The 19999-nt window shown below is 41.0% G+C and overlaps 1 protein-coding gene across 1 annotated transcript in view; it reads right to left on the reverse strand.

The window, feature by feature from the left end:
- Positions 1-2659: 2659 nt before the first annotated feature.
- The window catches only part of UMODL1 (uromodulin like 1), a 52096-nt gene continuing 34756 nt past the window's right edge, over positions 2660-19999 (reverse strand). The window contains exons 14-21 of the mRNA XM_026859248.1: positions 17960-18173; positions 14212-14669; positions 13372-13514; positions 11979-12215; positions 10974-11133; positions 7832-7916; positions 4921-5128; positions 2660-3329 (exon numbers count right to left, since the gene is read on the reverse strand). Of these exons, the coding sequence (XP_026715049.1) occupies positions 4941-5128; positions 7832-7916; positions 10974-11133; positions 11979-12215; positions 13372-13514; positions 14212-14669; positions 17960-18173 (1485 nt within the window). The 3' untranslated portion in view covers positions 2660-3329; positions 4921-4940. The remainder of the gene's footprint in view (positions 3330-4920; positions 5129-7831; positions 7917-10973; positions 11134-11978; positions 12216-13371; positions 13515-14211; positions 14670-17959; positions 18174-19999) is intronic.

Here is a 19999-nt window from a genome sequence, read left to right on the forward strand (position 1 = left end):
AGAGCAGACCTGCAGAGAAGAACTTGGGGATACAGGTGGATGAAAAATTGGATATGAGCTGGCAATGCACATTTGCAGCCTAGAAAGCCAACTGTATCCTGGGCTGCATCAAGAGAAGTGTGGTAAGCAGGTCAAGGGAGGTGATCCTCCCCCTCTGCTCTACTCTCATGAGACCCAACCCGCAGTGCTGTGTCCAGCGCTGGGGCACCCAGCGTAAGAAGGACATGGACCTGCTCAAGTGGGTGCAGAGGACCACAAAAATGATCAGAGAGATGGAACACTTTTCCTATGAAGAAAGGCTGAGAGAAATGTGTTTGCTCAGCCTGGAGAAGAAAAGACTCTAGGGACACCTAATTGTGGTCTTTCAATATATGAAGGAGGCTTATAAGAAAGACTGAGAGAGACTTTTTACCAAGGCCTATAGTAACAGCATAAGGTACAATGGTTTTAGAATGAAAGAGTGGTTTTAAGATTGACCATAAGGAAGACATTTTTTACAGTGAGGGTGGTGAACCAGTGGAACAGATTGCCCAGGGAAGTTCTAGATACCTCATCATTGCAAGTGCTTAATGTCAAGTTGTATGGAGCTTTGAAATGGTCTCGTGAAAGATGTCTCTGCCCACGGACTAAATGATCTTTAAGACCTTTTCCAACCCAAACCATTCTGTGATTCTATGATGCCTCAACTGAACCATTTATTCTGTGTCTCAGCATGAAAAAGAGACATAACAGGACACAGCACTGAGAAAACAGTGACTGCTAGCCAATGCAACCTAGCACAGAAAAAAATGTGTGGCAGCTGTGCAACACTTTTGCACAGGAATGAGAAAGGAAGCATTGGGAGCCAGGTGCTCTTGCTTGCTTTTCACACTTGAGTCCAGATAAATCCACTAATGCCCTCAGGATATTAGCTTCACTGAGCATAAGCTCTGAATATGCTGCTTTTGGAGCAGCTGTCAGACCTGTACAAATCCAATGCCCATGGCATCTGGAGTGACACTAGTTTCAGACTGGATGACCACATTGCTGCAATAATATTATTGGACTGGGAATGCTCAATACTGTTTTGGTTGTCTTTGCTTTAAAGCATGAATCTAAAAATATGTTTGTCCTTTGTAATCTTGAAAAAAGAGACCCAAAACCAGAACACCTTAGTAAACGTACGTAGTTGTCAGTAATTGCAGTCCATTGGTGTTTGGATAATGTCATGTATTGTGTTTTGAGTGATGTTTGAATGTTATACTGATACTTGAGCTGTTCTTCAGAAGTTGCCACATCCACATGCACAGCTTAATGCCTGTGACTAAATCATAAAAGGAAAATACAACCATACAAAAGTCAACAGTAAGTTACAAGAGTGCTTTTATTAAGACACCAAAACTCCACTAAACAGACTCAGATAGTCACAACAGCAGTTTCTGCTGAGCATGCAAGGTATCAAACACAAGCTACTGGTTTGCATTTCACCCTGAAGACTAGTTCTCAGCTTTTCTAAATGGTATAGCTCCACTGAAATCAATAGGCAAATCTCTAGTCCTGTCACTTTCAAGCAGTTCAGGACTGTAAGTACTAAAATCTAGAAAAATATTTATAGTAAAATAGCTTATCCTTTCACTGTGTGCAGAAGGCAAACACATTATGTATTTGAGAGCAAACTGAGCAAAAGTTAAGAGACTCCTACGTAATAAAAACTAATGGTTATGTTCATCAGACTCTAAGACTGCAAAGATAATTTGCAGTTTCACTAATGCATTGTAACCAAATGGATCTTTTTTTATATCAGGATTTGGTACCTGATATTTCAGCAAGGAAAAGACAGGTCAAAGATTTTTACTCCTTATAGATTCACTTGAACAAAAAGCAGAATGCAGATGATTATTCTGAATTTTATTGATGTATTTAAAAGGTGTATATATATAATCTTTAAGATCAATCAGTATGATCTTTTGCAAAATGTAGAAATCCTATACCCAATAGTCTTATTACCTAATAGAAATTGGACTAGTGGGATAGAAAAGCAGCTTTCCAATGCTATTCTGTACCAAATATCAGTACCTAAATGGTATGGCTACTAAGAGTATTTCTGAGTTCAAGTTAATGACTAGTTTCCACTAAGAGTTATTTATAATGGTGTCCATTGAGTTTAAAGAGGATTTAGCTTGTTCACTGCAAATTACTGAATTACATGTGACCCAGACACAGCAGGCTCTATCACTGTGTAGGAGCACATGCAGCAATCAGAACCAAGCGGTGGTGGGGATAAGTTACCACACTGCTTTACTCTCCATCTTCTAACATGCTCACTGAATTGGAGGCTTGGGGCAGCAGCGTGAAGAAGACCACCCTGAGAAAGAGTCCTGCAGGAGATGCTGACTGCGGAAAATGGTTTTGTTCCACTTTATCCAGTTGAACAGACTGTTGTTTCCAATGGAGCACACAAGCTAAACCTTTGCTGCTGCACTACCAGTAGGGTCTTGCAGTCAAGCAAAATTCAGCTCGAATTTGTAACTATACTGTTGTAATTGGAGTGCCATCACTTAGGTGGGCAGCACATTCTGTGGCTTGATTGCACAATCATTGTGGTCTAATTAAACAAAATATGTAGGTACCAATTGATTTATCTAGAAAAACATGGGCTGCCAGTAGCAAAAATCGTTTCTTTTTTCTTTTTTTTTCACTGAGTCCTTGTCAATTAAAGAATTTACAATCAAACCTCAAAACTCATGCTGAAGAACACTCTGAGTAGGTTAAGCCCCAGATTCATGGTGCCTTTTCTTTATTCGGTGGCAAATCCAATACTTGTTCTCCAACTTCTGTATACTTAAGGCGTTGCACAATTAGGTCTTGAACGTTGCTGCAGCTCAAAGTTTCAACCTCACCTTAAGTAAATAGTGAATTACAAACTGAAAAGGAAACCTCTCTAAGGGTTTGCTGATCTATTTCCTGGAATATTTATAGAAACGTGCAGCTTGTCAATAATGGCACAGGTGATGCTAAGATGGCCACATATCAACATGTCACAGTGAGAGAGCCAAATCTTGGAACTGGAATAGAGAACTATGAAGTCTTCCTTCTTTCCCTTCTATTTATGGAAAAAAATGCCAAAATTTACTTCAACCTGGAGCTGCAGTTGCAAATAGTTCTCAGGACACCAGGAAGAGTGAGATTGCTAAAAAAAAAAAAAATAAGAGGGGGGATAGAAGCCTTTTATATGCGGCATTAATTCGGACAAGTCAGTATTGCAACATGACCACCACTGTGAAGAGTAACGAAGCCAAATGCTGAGTGAAGACAAGCTTCAGTTCTCCATCTGATGAGATATGATCCAACTAGAAAAAATAAAAAGCAAACTAATTAGATTGAGAAAGGTAATTAACTACCTTCCAAAGAAAGTAAATACACAGGAAAGAAGAGCTGAGTAGTTCCAGCATCTAAAAGGAGCCATTAGCCAAGATTCCAACATGATGTCTAAGTGTTACGAGCCTGACAATATCCTTTATGCTACAAACTTACTGCACAACTCCAGAATTCTCATTACTATCAAGTATTGCAGTCACCCATGACTACTCATGAGAGCAGAATGATGAATGAAGACAAGACATTCTTTGCTCTGTGGAGAGACTAGGACTCTTCATATATAGGTTTTAATTTAATGGACCTAGATATGCCCTTTATGATGGATTATGGCTCCCTAGTGGGACCTGTACCACTGATGGAACTGTACAGAAGCCCCAGGTACCTTCCCTTTGAGCTCCCAACAGGCAGCCCTGCACAGCCTGTGGGAAGCAATCACCCTCACCTACAGTGATCTCCTAGGAGCCTCCCATAGATGACTACAGAGGGTGGTCTCCGTAACATAAGATTAAGGGAAATAGAGCTAATAATGACTACTCAAGACTTTACAAGCAGATAAATGGGATACAGTCTTCCCTATCCTTTCTCCGTGATATGTATTAAGCGTTATTGTGCTTAGTGAAGCAAACTAACTTATCCACAAATACCATCATGATAAATCTAGTGAATTTACTGTGGTCATGGCAGCTGCATTGTCATGTATGAGGCCTCCATCAGGAATGAGTTACTGAATAACTCTGGTAATAATGTCAGACAAGCCGGCTGCCAGGAACAGAATTTGATCTGCAGTTAAACATCCTTGAGTTGCGAAGCAATGCTAGGTGTTCTTTTTCAGCAACCAGCTTTCGAGCCTATCTCTCCTCCTCTTAAAGGCACAAACATACACATGGCAGTGAGCAGCTAGAACACACTTATTTTACAGAAAAAGTGCTGAATCTTATGGTATTCTGGAAAAGTGTAAAATTCCCAGGCTGCAGAGGCAGAATGTGTGGTAGTAGTTAACACACCTCAGGGCTGTCTTTTCAGACTCTCTCCAGGCACTTGTAAGCACTGTTTATGCACTATCAATATTTCAAGCTCTTTATGTCTAACATTGTCCTATTTTCTTGAAAAACACCCCCTTCAGGGGAAAAAAAAAAAAAAACAACCACAAGCTTTTGCAGAAAGGGATAACTTCTGAAGCAAATTGTCTTCTGAAGCAGATTTATAGAGAGTGGTAAAGCTTCTCTCCCTTATTATTAGTAATCCATGATCCGGAACTAAAAGTGATATGCTTTTTGTGGAAATGGTTATTGGTGTTCTAAAATGGTGTGTCATTTACTCTGACTGAGACAGAAGCCTTGAAGGCAGATGGAGAAGGCTGTCTTCCTCCTCTGTAGTGTGCAGCATTTGAAAACAGGCAAGAACAGTAAGAATTTTATTCTTACTTCTAGAACCTTATCCTGCAGCAAATAGAACAGGAGGATTAAATACCCTTAAACAGAGGATGCTCTTCTGCAAGTATCTAACCATTTTAGGAAGAGATAAACAACTAAAAAATGTGACTGATCATAATTCAGTACTTACATCTGGTAACCTGGAAATTGCTAGTCATAGAACACTTGGTAGCTGAAGTTGTCAGACTTGATTCTGAAGTTGTATCTTCCCGTCTTTCGCTGGTACTGGAAAATGAGAAGGCTCAAAACTCCCAGCACAAAACCAAACACGGCAAAGGCAATGAGGATGATGTATCCAATTCCCATCCCAGCCTCCTTCTCTCTCTTCAAATCAGATGCTAAAACAAACAAGAGGTGAAAGAAAAAAGCTTTGAAGTTCCTGAAACTTTTCCTGGGATGGGAAACAAACCTTGCCTACAAATTAGCCAACACACATGTTGAAGCACAGAGCTGTGATATGGAAGTGAATCAGCCTTCTGGGGAGGGTGATTCTCATGGAAAGGTCCATGAGCCACAGTCCAAGTTCTCTTTTTACGTACAAGTATCGAGTGCCTGCAGACATGAGTATAATGTGTCTTTGGAATTTTCTATTAAAATAAGAATTAAAGGATCAGCATTGGTGACTTTTTAAAATGCTGCCTTACTTTCAGAATAACCCTAAAGGCAAAGCATTCTCTCATCTTAATCCTGACCCCATTCATCTACGATTATTAAACCCCACTTTATTTTCTTTTAGCTCATATGTAACATTTCTTTAAACACAAAGTATTGAGGAAAGGATTCTCCATGTGTGCTGTGTCTCTAAGCTCCCATTCTAGTCAGCAGCAATCTGGCCAGGGCAGTCAGTGGAGGCAGGTAAGTGAGTCACACTGAAGTGGTCACTGTGGGCTTAACTCTGTAGCCTGAACATAAGCATCTAGTGCCACCTGAGAAGCCCAAGGGTGTCTAGAATGTCTGCACAGGTCTGGCAGACATGGCATGGGACCTGCAGAAGACCTATAGTCTTTTGGAATAGTACCCAGACACCAAGGGGAAGGAAAGGATGGGGCACCATGGGTCATGAGCACTAAATGCCTATGTGTGGGCAAGAGTCAAGTCCCTTGTTGCCAGCTGTCTCCCTAGGCTCGATTGACCATCAGCAGAACATGTTCATCTGGTTCACACATAGACACTTCCATGTATTTGTCCAAATCTGCAAGCAGAATCCCCTGTCCCTTTAATATTGTGCCTCTATTAATGTTTGTACATGTATTCTTACATACTTCTAATTAAATCTTGTAAATGCTTGATGCACCTACAAGAACATCTATTTGCACACATTTTCAGGACAGTGTTTATTCATCCAAGCACTTGTACAGTACCTGAGCTGTACAGAAAGACAAATTCCAATGCATCCATGCCTGTAATTAGAGACAAGATCTTTGGCCAAAGGGCACAGTTGGCAGCCACAGAGGTATGCAGTAGCAGTGTCCAGGCTATGTAACAACCAGGGCATCACTCCAACACACACCAAAGCAGTGTTGCATAATCTAGCTAGCTTGTTTCTGAATTTCAGTATGAAACAAAAGTATAAAAAAGAAGATACACAGTGGAAATGGCAGCCTGTAGCCAGACACAGACAGGACAGGTTTTCCTGAGGATAAATATCAGTGTTCCTTGCCATAGCATGTGGCCAGGCAGTACAGGCAAAGAGCAGTTAAATCTTTTTTCATGCTTCACTGCAGCAGCTTACCTGACATAGTAATTCATGTTGTCTCCTTCAACACACAGAGATGCATTAACTGTCTAGGTCTAGCCTCACACTTAAAATGCGAGTATCAAAACTGGAAATAGGAGAAGGCATCTAGTAATGCCACCTTTGCCTAAGAATCGAAGTAATACAGTCCAAATACAGCTCCCCTCACCAGAGTTCTTTTTGTGTAATGACCATTTTTCAATATTAGAAATGTACTGGGGTCTCCAGTGAAAATGGGAGTGAGATCTATTTGATGTAAGTAAGTGCTGTACAAAGCAAGTTGTATTAATTGCTAAGTTTTAAAAAAATAACTAATTCAGAAATCAACACAGAAGGCCTATTCTAACAGACTAATACTTCATATAATGGAAGAAAAATACAACATGCGAAGTCAGAGCCAGTTTCTAGGTCCAGAAGAACATTGTGATCATCACAGCAGAGAAAAAGATACCCTGAGCCTGGAAATAGTCCAGCATTAACTTGTCTCCACAGTCAGAAGAGTGTTAAGTAACTGGCAAAACAGGCAACCAGCAGGAGGAAAGGAGGTGACTTCTGTCTATTCACAGTAGTCATGTGTTAAAACTCTGATATTGGTATATACAAATATTCTCAATGAGTGGTTTATGCTAATAAGGTATGAATGCAAGCATATGGCTGGAGGAGGCCAAATGATCAAAAATGCTAGAGGCCACACGTGCCCTGGAAAACATCACTGGGGTAAACGCAGAAGAGGCAGAGGCATAACAAATTAGACCTTGCTTGTACACAGTGCTGGTGTTCACTCTCTATTAACCTGTACTCTACCTTTCCACCATATTAACCAAGATGCTGTGCATCAGCTGTGCTCTGCCACTTTTCCTCACGGTAGTAATGCAGTCAATACCAGGGAGTCTAAGGAAACACAATACCATCTCTTACCATCTCTGATTTTGGACTTCAGAGCTCAGTATAATTGGAGTCTGATGAGAGGGTAAACACTTGACAACCTGATTGCAATCTAAAAGATCCAAGCTGCTTTCACACTTCACTATTGTTATAATGGTTTGATTTTGTGGCTGTTGTACTCTTTGTGCAAAAAGCTACACAAAGCACTTTATCCTCTTCCTTTCTACATTCCCGTGACAGTATGAGTCACTTCACCGAGGAGGGCACATGATTTTCCAGACTGTCACACAGCTTCAGTAAGAACTCCTGCTCCTCAAAGATATGTAGAAGGGCAGAAAAACCTTGCATCACGTTCATTTGCCAGTGAAAAAGAATCTTGAAATGATAGTTAGTCTTTTTGTAAGCACCTATTGTAACTCACCAGCTGATTTACAGAGGGGTCCCCAGGACGTTCTGTGCATTGCGATGGTTTCACCACTCTTCAGGGATCGAACTGCATGGCATCTCTGCAACAATCAATTCAAGCTCCAACAAGTAATATGGCTTACTAATTAAAAATACAAGTATTTGTACTGAGTATGTGAAAGTCCAGTGCTATTCTCACTCACTGGGGTTTTTGTTTCTTAATGTTATGCTTTGTTAAACTGAAATGAGCACCAAATGGAGGTTCAAAAGAAATGGCATTAGGGAAACATCAGTATAAAATCTGTAATTAGTCACACTGGAAAACACTCCTGTGAACAGACATTTACCACATGCGATCTCTTTCTTTTTATTAATTTTCAGTTTGTTTTAGAGAAACCTTATGGGAGAATAAACTTCTCACTATTTCTATATGCCAGGGTTTTGCAAACATTTTTGTTTGGATGTTTCTGCTGCCCATGGCAAGCACAGCAGCTACTACAACCAGCACCAGCAAAAGCAGCAGCAACTTTGAGCCCCTGCCAAGCTGTGTGTCATTTTGAAGCAACGCACAACTCTTCAGTGACATGTGAACTACTAATCTGGGAACCTCTAGTCTGAAAGCCCTGCCCTGTGAAATGCTGCTTTAGCTTTGTGTGACCAGCACTTGCAGAATACACAGCACACTAATCTTCTGCACGCTTCCTCTGTAGCACTGTTCAGTTTTGTTTACTACCTTTTTCTGTTAAGTTGCAACCTAAAGGTCTCTAATGCGAACCATAGCCTGCTGAGGTTATTCAAAAGATACAGTGGCTCTCCTGGAAGTGCACATAAAAACAGAGAAACTGCAGTACCATACTATAATCAGCAAAAGAAAGCAGAGAAGTGCAAGGGTGTCTTACCAGCTTGTCTACATAAGACAGTGTTATCAGCCTGGTTACACTGAAAAAACCTCTACAATCCACTGTCAGCAACAGTGTCTTTAGCTGGGTTATCCCCCAGAAAAATACCTACTTTGGCCTACCCTCGAATAGCTTTTCAAGCTAGGCAGATCCATTGGAGGATATAGCTACACAGAGGCTCCCTGATGTCAATGATATTTCAGTTCCACGTGGCCATATAATAGCCACATTCCACCAAACATATGCCTGGTGGTGGCAGCACATCGCTTCTCTTCCCATTCAAAGTCATGTTTCTTACTCATTTCTTACTACATTGTTCCCCAGTCTGTCTTATTTTTTTTCTACTCTAAACTTTAGAGCACCTTACTCTCTCCACCAAGAAAACGAGGAATAAAAAGACTGGGTAAGAAAAAATAATACAAGATGTAAGTCTCAATTTTGTGGGCAAAGAGCTGAAGTAAACCTGCCCTGGAGCAAGTCAGTATTCTCCAGAGTAGCAGACAGATCAGAGGATCAGATCCCTGACCCTGGGCACTTTACCAACCATCTCACATTATTTCCAAACATACTCTGTTCTTGCTCCAGTTTTCCTTGATCTTTACATTTCCTGCAGCTCCCTGTCCTTTCTTTGTAAAAGCCATTGTCATCCTGTGTAAATGTGCCTAGTGTTTGTTTTGTTTTCTCCACCTAACATTTTAATTTCAGTCTAAGATACTGAACTCACTACATATTAAATTTTGGATAGGAGAAAGAGCAACATATCTTATATATATATGCATGAATAATTAGAATATATGAAAGAAGAAGGCCTTGCTGATTAACTCTGTTGTGCCTTGTTTACTGCAGATGTCAATCATCTCAATCAAACCTCACCTTGGGCTAGCAGAATTACCCCACCACAGAGCCCTGTAACTCAGATCAAAGCCAGTCCTTTAGTTAACTGTCTTCCTAAACTTTAATCCATACAGCTAAAGCCTGTTCTAACAGCAAACCTAGCAGCTCCTAGCAAAGCAACTCTCTGATACCTTACAGGAGCCATAAGGGTCCATGCAGTCCCTGTCCTGCCCATCCTTCTTATTCCCCTGCCTTGCACCCACCACCATGTCCCTCCTCAGCTGTGCATAGTGAACTTGGGGATGGCACTACCTCCTCCAAAGGTAAAGCACTGACTTTTAACCCACAAATTCAGCTGTGAACACTGGAGCCATCTTTCCATCTGTCAGACGTGTTTTCTGTCCCTACTTTTTTTTTTTTTTTTTTTTTTTTTTTTTTTTTTTTTTTTAATCTGGAGGAAACTTATGCTTTGAGAAAGGAAACCAGTATCTTCTGCTAACCATTTTTAATCTTTTAGGAAGAGATCGTTTGCTTTACAATGGTCTTAAACAGAGTTATTTAGAGCTAGAGGAAAGTATTAAACAATGGAGGAACACCAAACTGCTAATGAAAACATCCTTGATAGAAAAAGAGCCAGGAAGGTTGGCAGAAGGAGAGGAGAATTCCTGTGTGTCTGCTATAAAGAAGAAAAAAAGTAATCAGCAAAACCTATTTTTTCTTATTTCTATGGTAGCAACACATTTTTAGATGAGGCAGTGTGTATCAGTCACTTAGAAATAAAAAGAAACAAAGCAATGCTTTCGAGCACAGAGAATTAGAAACTGAAGCTGTTATCAGAATATTGCTTTGTTTATTGCTTTATAAAGCAATAGGACTTTTAAAAAGCCATAATAAATGCTATTAGAGTCACAGCCCTAGAAACTTAATGCCACTGAGCTTCCTTTCCTGGCACCTAAACTTTCACCTGAAGAAGCAAATCTCTAGGGGGGAAAAAAAAGGACAGAAAAACATCCAAAATCAATTTACTCAGACTTTCCTGCTGACACTGTCAATATGGGTGCTTGCTTTTTTGTGACATGTCCATCTGACTTGACAGATTTCTGAACAGTCTATCTCATTGTGACTTCTGTTCACTGCCTTCCAGCCACTCCTATGCAGAGGTGAAAGGTTCAGTTCTCAGGTTCCCCAACTTTGATTTCCCCATTTCTATACAAGTTCCATGCTTTTAAATACAAAGATGAGGAACAGGAAGAAAGGCTGACACTTCCATCTGGTTGTAGTTCTTCCTCACTCCTCTCTGTTCTCGGCAGACAATGAAGAAAAACTTCAAGAGCTATTTTAAACCTTGTTTGGAAACATTACTCCTTCAATTCCATAGCACATGGCACATCAATGAAAAATAGCACATTGGAGCAAAATACTTACCGTCCTGCAGGTGCTTCCTGGTTTCTCCATACAAATACGAATTTTGCAGTGTAAGTAGACCACAGAATTGTTGACAAAGGAAAAAATTTTCATCTTAAACTGTGCTTTGCTTGAATTCCCATTCTCTAGCACTGTGGTATATGTATTTGGGATGGGACAGCTGAAAAGGAAGAGAAAAACCAGACATAGCAACTCAGTCTATAGAAGGCATGTTGTGGTTATATCACATAACTGAGGTTGGAAGGCTCCTTTAGAAAGCCACAGCCAGACCCTCCTTGAAGCAACTCTCCAGCAGTACAGGGATGATAAGGGGCTATTTGCTACTCTACTCTGACAGTAACTGAATAGGAGATTCAAGAAGTGGTTGGAAAGTTGGAAAAGAAGGGAGTGACAGAAAAAAGGATTTAAACTTGGCTTCACCAAAAACAAATTGAAAGAACATCATATTAAAAGGGGTATCTTCTGTTACTGAACAAAAGTATTACCCTGTATTTTAAGGTGCTGGGTGAGCCCACGGAATATGACATTGGGGTGAGATTAGGGCTTGAGGCAGCAACAAACCTCCTCTTTTACCAGAGGCTGCATTAATACTGTGTGTGAGTCACAACACATAGGCATCAACTAAACTATGTCTTCACTGATGAGAGGCACGTAAGCTCTTGGTAAAGCTGCGCCACGGAGAAATATATAAAGCACACCCTTTTCAAATGTTCTTTCACTACTGACTGCCGAAACCACCTATTTCTTCAGGTCAAAAGTACAGTTCCTTTACAAAACTGTGGGGAAGACAACCAAACTCAAACAACTACCACATCACCCTTTCAAAACATTTTCTTTTCATACCCACCTCTCTTGTTCAAAGGTGTGACCAGTGCACATGGTAAGGGACTGTTTATATGAATGATAAGAACACACATAAAAGGCATTTAAAATACAACACAGTAGTCAGTGCCACTGGAAGATCTAAGGTATGGCACATGCTATTTGCAAGTGGCATTGCTGTACCTGTTGCTGATAAAAACAAATGAGAGGGGATCCACTGAATTATTAGTTGGAGTTGCCCAGCAGTCAGTGAGGACCACCTTGAGCTTGCTGTCTGCTCTCTGGATCCCCACTTCAATCAGCACATTGTCACTGGCAGAGACGCTGAAATTTTTTGGCAATGGGGAGTTTCCAATAAACAGCTGCATTTCTGTTCTGAAGTGTCCAGATTCATGCAAATCCTCAAAGATGGTGTAGAGTCTGAAACATCAATTAAAAGACCACAAATCTGACTGTATGTTTCTATAAATCATAAAGCAGTGCCTGTTTCTCCACCTTTTGCACATTTAAGTAGTGAAGAGTTATCCGCACTCCAGGAAGTTAGGACGCTGTTCAAGAGGAAAGAGTGAAAATGCATCAAGTTTTTAGTTGGGTACATAGAGATCATGGAAACACAAGTGGGAAAATCCAAAGGGTGGAATGTCTTGACAATAGAAGAAGAACAGAAAGATTTGAGTGGAGCAGAAAGGGAACAAGATTATGAGCTGTCTTAAAGTTCAAAATAAGGAAAGTAAAAGCTTAGTGCAGAAGAGAAGAGCCAAAAAAATTGAGACAGGACAAATCTGAAGAGTAAGTGAGGGACATAAGAAAATTATAGAGCTCAGAGAGAGGGGGCCTGACAAAGACTTTACAGGGGGATAGAGAGGAATATACAATGTCTGAACAGGTTTAGGAAACAGAAAGTGGATTTGGTGATGATAGCTTAAGCATGGGGCGAGGCAAAAGATAGGAGGTGCATTTGTATGAAGGGAGAACATTCACCATCAGAGCAAAGTCTGTGCTTCTGCCTTTTTGGTGCGTGTGGGCTTGATTTTTCTGTGAACAGTGGATTTGATTCCATCTTACTTGAAGATGGGACCTTCTGTAAAAAAAAGTATTTGCATTACAAATCTTCTCTTTTTCTAAGTTGATCAAATAAGGATTTGTGGGGATTAAAAATTGCCATCCTCAGCACCCACATAGCAGTCTACATGCCTACCTCAGTTGAAAAGAGACATGATTTTTATGTTCCAAAAGCAGGAAAGTACTGTTATTGCTGCACATGATTTCCCAGGAAGGCAAAGAGATGTCAGGAATTCTGACTCCCAAACCTGCACCAGTAGCTCCCATTTATTTTCATCTGTGGTTTAGCCAGGCAGTGGCCAGACTTGTTGGGTGTTGGATCTATTGACACATTAGATGGAGGAGGAGAGAAGCACATAGCAGGGATCACCTGAGCAGAAGACTTGTAGGATCGCAGAGTCCTTAGCATAGCGAGTACTGTCACTGGAAACAGCTAAGGTCCCTGGGGATTTTTCCAATGCAGCAGCGCGCAACCACACAACAGCATTTCAAAGCAGAGAGGGTTGTTACTTACCCTTCTGCAATGTAGCCAGAGGAAGTCAAGAGATCATTTTGAAACACACAGTGAATGGGACTGGCAACTTTTAAGTGGTGGATTACTCCCTGAGCAGAAACATCATTCCGAAGGATGGTTTTCACTACAGTATTAGTCATGTTCTGTAACACAGAAAGAAGAAAGAACGACTTGTGAACATCAGTGTTTCTAGGGATATAGCAGAGCTGCAGGCTTACCAGCTTCAAGTGCTTAGGTATTCTCCATTCTCCTGGCTGCAAAAATCACACAGATTAAACCTCTAGTATCTTAGTTGCTGTACATTGAGACAACGAAAATCCACCAGTCTTCCCCCTCTTCCTTAGTCTGCAATGATCATTGTTCCACAACAGAATTTCTGTACTTTGGCATGACCTGAGCACAGCCTTTGGTCTGGGATCCAGAGAGACAGCCATTACTTTTTGCCCCCACTACTGGTAGCAGTTGGAGTATTCGTCTAAATATGATTATGAAATTGCTCTTAAGAAAAGAGAAGCTTCTGACAGCTGCATAGGGAACTCGGAGAGGCATGGAAAGTGATTGTCATTTTGGAGAGGCCCTTATCTTTTGTTGTCTGACATCAAAGGTTCCCCTTCTTTTCTGCCTGCCCACCCTCCCAAACAGAGGCAACTTCCCATCACAGGAAGGGGGTTTCTTTCTCCAAAGAAATTTCATAGTCAAACATTTCAACAACTAAGAGACTGTACTCCTAGCTAAGGATCTGCCATCAGCACTTCCCTCACACCCCAGCCTCCTACTTCCCAGCACAAGAAAAAAAAATGCTCCAGGGCTTCTTCACATTCACCAACTCAGGGGACTTACAGTCTCAACTTCAGTGCCACAGTCGCTCCAGCCTGCCTGCAGCTCCACGTGAGTGCCATTGCTGATGCTCACATTGCAGCGAGGCTCCCCCAGGTACAGGGAGGTTTCCGGGATAGACTCCTGCTGTAAAAAACTTTTCTGGATGGAAAGGACAATCTTCTCGATTTCACAAAACACTCTCACTGCATCTTTAATGGAAACCTCCTGCACAGGTTTAATGAGGGGTACAGAAGATGCTTGAGGAGAAACGTCGGGAATTGACACAGGATCTATGGTGAGAGGAGGCAGCACCATGCTGGAGAATGTGGTGTCCTCCAAAGCTTTGTGCGCAGTAGTAAATAAGTCCAGTGAAGCAGGGGAAGAAACATGAGCTGAAGTTTGCAAAGATGTTGCAGGTAGAACTGTGTTGTGTACGGATTTCTTCTCCATCACTGTTGCCTCCTGGCTGATAGGTAATGCTGAAGAGCGCCAAAAATAAAGGTACTGTTGTAATTTACAGGTTCAGATTGACTTCATAAGGTAAAAGCAAACTCCTAGGAGGAAACTAACAGTTACTGGCAGGAAACTAGCTTCTTTTGGTTTTTTAACCTGCTCTCCTTACTGCCAAAGCTATGGCCTTTTTTAAGAAAGATACATAAAATGCCTGTGAGTAAAGCTGAAGTGCTTTATGTCCTCAGAGCTGCAATAATTAGTGTGCTTGAGTAAAATGTATACACAGATTTTGGAAGATTGGTGCTTGCAAGAAATCCCCAACTGTAAGCAGTTCAGCAAGTATTCATATGTTTTTGCCTAGTACTATAGGAGACTGCACACTTCCAGATGTGAGGTATAAACAGGAGAGGAGTCTGTTAAAAAACTTGGCCTCATCTGTGACCTGTTGGAACCCAAAAGATAAGACTCTGAGTGCTTTGGAAAACCTATTTTGGGACAAGTTCAGGACAAACCTCACACAGCAGGCCCACATCGCACATATGTGTCCTGAGAGACACAGTGGGGAGTTGAACAAATGTGTTAGCAGCAGTATTTAATGGTCTCAGGAAGAAAGCAAGCAGGGGAAAAGGGGAAGCACAGGTTGAGGTCAACGTGTATGTCAAACACTTGACATCCAGCACAGGCTTTGGGGTTGCTCCATGGCTCTTTGCTGGTAGAAACAACCTAAGTATTCATCCACCAGTGACTTGGAGAATAAGCTTAATTTGCAGTGAAACACAAAGGATGTGTCCCATTGCAAAAAAATTCTCTTCAATAATTTTAATGGGTTGTATGTACAAAATAGCATCTATTTCCCAAACAATTTATAAAATCTGTACATATGTGTATATATATATATATATATACATATATATATATGGAACTCTTCAGCTTTTAGAAATGCTCCAAATTTAAAAGTTGCTGATTTGAAGGTAAGAGGAAGAAAAAGAAAAGTCTGAGCTCCTTCAGAACTGATATTCCCAGAAGCTCATTATCATAAATATCTTGGTTAAACAAAACTGAGCAAAGGTTGGTATCAGTTGACTTCAGGCAAAGAGTAGCTTGTCACTGTGGTTATAAAGACAAATATAAATTAGTGAAGAAGCCTAAAAGAATTTAGGAGCTTAGAGTCACATCATACTTCAGCTACAAATGATTGAAGGAGAGAGAAGCTAGATGAATTGACTCATGCAAAATATTTTGTAATTTATAATTAAAAATTAAAAAATAAAAAGTTTGTAATACTAACACTTCATCCCTGCTGCCATACAGAGGTCAAACCATGTACCTAGTCCTTTCTGTTACCTTCTCTATTATCTCTGCTACTGCTAAAGTAAACAGCTAACAATCTGGACAATCCTATCTAATTTTAATGGCAAATATGAGAAAACAGAACTGTTAAAAGAACCTTACAAAGACAGCATTAAATATTAATATAGTGAACTCTCATGACAGAATATTACAGTCAGAAACTCTTAAAGCCCACTGCAAGACTTTTCTCATTAGGATTCAGATGAAAACAACAAACCAAATTAATCCCTGGCAAAATTTCAAGACCTATGGCAGGTGTGACCAAGTTCCAGTAAAGATCACTAAGCATTCAGTTAGCCATTACTATTACTTAATTTTTTTATTTTTTTTTGCCTTCACATCTTCTTCCAGGCCTTTCTGGATGCACATCAGCGAATCCTTCATTGCAGCTGCACTGGTAAAACCCAAGTGTGTTATGGCATGATGCATTCAGGGAGCAGTCATCTTCTTTGGTTTTGCACTCATCGTAATCTGTTGAGTATATTTAAGCATAAGGGAAAAGGTGGAGAATATGTAAATGAAAATGTGATGGTTCTGAAATGGGAGCACAGTCATATCATCATGATATCATGGTGGGATTACACCTCTTAGCTGTGATACTCTGCTGTACATGTTAAGCAGCTTCTGAGTCTAGAAGAGGTGGGACACTGGCTAATTGCAAGGCACTGACAAAACCCTCCAGGAGCTGTGCTACCAGTGATGCTCAGCAGATACTCACTGCAATGTAGGCACCCTGCTGCAGAGCTCCTATCCTCCTAACACTGACTGACAGCCCAAGGAGACGCTTCTAACCCCAGGGGCTTCCTCAGCTGCCTCCCCCATTTCATACTCCTGAAGAGATGGTTAGTAAATTCCCAGCATGAGTGAAGCAGGAGGGTGGTGTGACTGGTCCAAGTTGCAGTCTAGTTGCTGTCTTAATTTTTACCTGGCTAAAATTTTCACATTTGAAACTAAAAATATGCTTTACTTCCCTTTCTCTTCACAAAGTCTGATTGTAACTGTGCAAATAAAGATGTACCACCATTGGTAGGATTCAGAAAGCAGCACTAACCACCTGCTCTATAGGGACCTGTCCCTGAAACAAACCATTTGTTTTAGCACAGGTTCAAGGGGGGCAGGCACTCTGCAAAGCGCTACCACAAGATAGTAGTGATCTTACTAATTAACGGATATGTAACTTTCCAGATTCACAGCTGTGAGGGTAACAGGCAAAGAGAATGTGCAGGGCAGACCATATACATGTTTCTGAAGTCATTTTGTGAGAGATTCTCATTGACGTAACAATATTCTTTGAACAAATGTATCCTGTTAAGAATATAGAATTTGGCATTTTTTTAAGAGATGGCACATTGACTTGTGAAACAGAATTCAACAGTAGTTAGTTAGGAGACTAATGTTTCTTGTTATGGACTTCAATTACATATAGAGGAAAAGAAGTTGTACAATCAGCCATTGTGCTAGTCTTGATAAAGTGTGGACTTTCATCTGAACTCCCGACCCACAGATGTGTGAGGAAAACACATACTCCCAGTGCAGAAGAATTCACATGTTCATTCATCTCTTGGGGTTTACATCTCATGCAAAATTACCAGTGCAAAGCAGAGTGTAATGTGTTTCAGAATTATTTTAAACAGTTAGTTATGTCTGTGTACAGGGACCTGTTTCCCCAAGTATCTTATAGAACCCTAAATTTGCAATCACTGTTTCTAATGTCTCCATATCTTCTTCTCTATAAAATTAATGCACTGGGTCTTTGGATCAGAAGTACGTCATTTCTTATTTCATCTTTTGATGGTCTCTGAAATAGCATTTTGGATGGATAAGCGTCAGCAATACAATGACTTTTAAGAAGAGCTTTTCATCCATCTGTTTTACAGGCACTTTCACCTCAAAAAGTACAGATTAATAATAGTCTTTATCATTTTTCTAGTTCTGAAAAACCATTGAGATACTAGCTGCTCCTTACCATTTATGGAGAGACTGCTCTTTTCAACTGTGAAATAGGAGCTGTGTTCAAAGGCATCACGAAAAGTGGTGATGATGTAGTAGATATCCACGTCTTCTGCAATCAGTAAATTGAAACTTACCACTGTGCTCCCATTAGTAATACCCGTTATCAACACTTTAATCAGACCAGCATCCATCTGCTGAAGAACCTCAAGGGGCAGAGATTTATGTACCTGGAATAAAAACAAAATGCATGTGGACGTGGACAGATTGAAGCAATTACATTTAAGGCTTTGTACACTGTCCAGAAGAGAGCATTATGCATTACAATTGTGCTTCATACTCTGGAGGAAGCAGCAGAAAATTGACCTTTTGCTTTATAATGTTTCCACTCTGTAGCAGCTGAAGGCTATGGTATATATTTAAGCATTAATATTAAACAAGCTTGTGGGAGACATTAGCCTGTCAGCCCTGCACAGCCTCTGAGAAGCAGCTAGGCTTTGATGAGAAACAGGCCTTGGAAGAGAGATGAGAAACTGTCAGGCTGTGCTAAGGTGGCAGGGAAAAACAATGGACAGCTGCAATGCTGAGCTGTGGAAAAGTACGGAACTGTCTGATGGGAGAGAGGGTTGATGTCTGTCTAGTAGCTGATTTGCTTGTAATGAAGGGGGAGCTTGAATATGAGCATAAGTATGTATTATTGCATAAGTATGTATTATTATAAGAAGAAAAAGAGAAATTAAAGAAAGAAAACAGCCCCTGCCCTGCAGGAAGAAAGAACACATAAGATAGCTCATCTGTCATTTGGCACAGGTCCTTGCCTCTGCAAGGGAAGGAAGAGACTGCAGGGAATCCCCCGTGTTCTGCCTCTTAAAGTGTTTCCAGGGAGAGGGGGCAACCCAATACGAGGAGGAGCTGCTGATGGAAGTGGAGATACCTCCTGACACTCCACACTGTATATATGACTCAGAGGGCTCCCTCAGCTTCAGGTATGTTACAGCTTAGAGCAGACCACCCTCAAGACTTTCTTCACAGGTGATTTCTCACCAGAGCCAAGCAAATAATGCTTCTTTTTAAATGCCCAGACCAGGGTAAAGAAAACAGAAAGGTGCTTCATTTCATCAACAATTCCACACAGTTCAACCTCCTGTTAAGCTAGCCTTCAATTTGATTTCAGAAATATTTCATTGAAGTCTTCCCTGAGGAGTATCATACCATTTCTGCAAATTCTGACTGTCATCAAGGCATACAGCCCTGACTCACAGTCCTCCTTCAGAGTCCAAGAGCTGGACTAGGAAATGACTCTGCACTATTTTGGTACTGCAGCACCAAATTTCAGCTGAACTTAGATCAGCATAGAGAAATCAATAAAATAAATATTCACAGTCTGTACATAGTAACGTTGGCCTTCATTTGTGGCCTAAGAAAGAAAACATCACCTTTTTCAAAGCACACTGAGCACCCAGAAGCTGCCTCCTTTACCACACTGGAGAGCAGGATGGTCAGTTTTCTGTGGGATGGGGAAACAGAACCCTGTGTGAGGCTTTGCACCAGCTGAGCTGCTCAGCCTCTTCACTGTCCCGCATAGATGGAGGCACCAACCCCTCTCAAAAAATAAACAGACTGGACCTGCGTGTTCAGGCCCTTCCCTTTCCACCCTCCAAGGCTAGGTGCCTCTGGAGGGCAGCCACCTATGGGAACATCTCCTCCTCCCACAGGAGAGCAGTCCATGGGGTAGGGCACCTGGACATACACAGGAGCCAGGGGGGGGACGTACAACAGCATTTGCATTTCCAGCACCATATATACAGAAATACAGCAAATATTTATATATTGTATATATATGTATATATTTATACACAGAAATACAGCAAATTTCTTTAAAACTCACCACAAAAGAAACTGGCAAACATCCACAATTGCTTCCCTCAGTCCTTTTCCTCTAGTCACCCAAACAAGGGGCCCAGTAAGACTGCATGGAACTCCCTGTGTACCTGCATGTCCCAAGGGAAAGCAGGGTACACATACACACACACTGCAGACAAAATGCATACCTAAA

Source organism: Athene cunicularia, assembly GCF_003259725.1.
Source record: "Athene cunicularia isolate RWA chromosome 1 unlocalized genomic scaffold, athCun1 chr1_part1, whole genome shotgun sequence".
Taxonomy (NCBI): domain Eukaryota; kingdom Metazoa; phylum Chordata; class Aves; order Strigiformes; family Strigidae; genus Athene; species Athene cunicularia.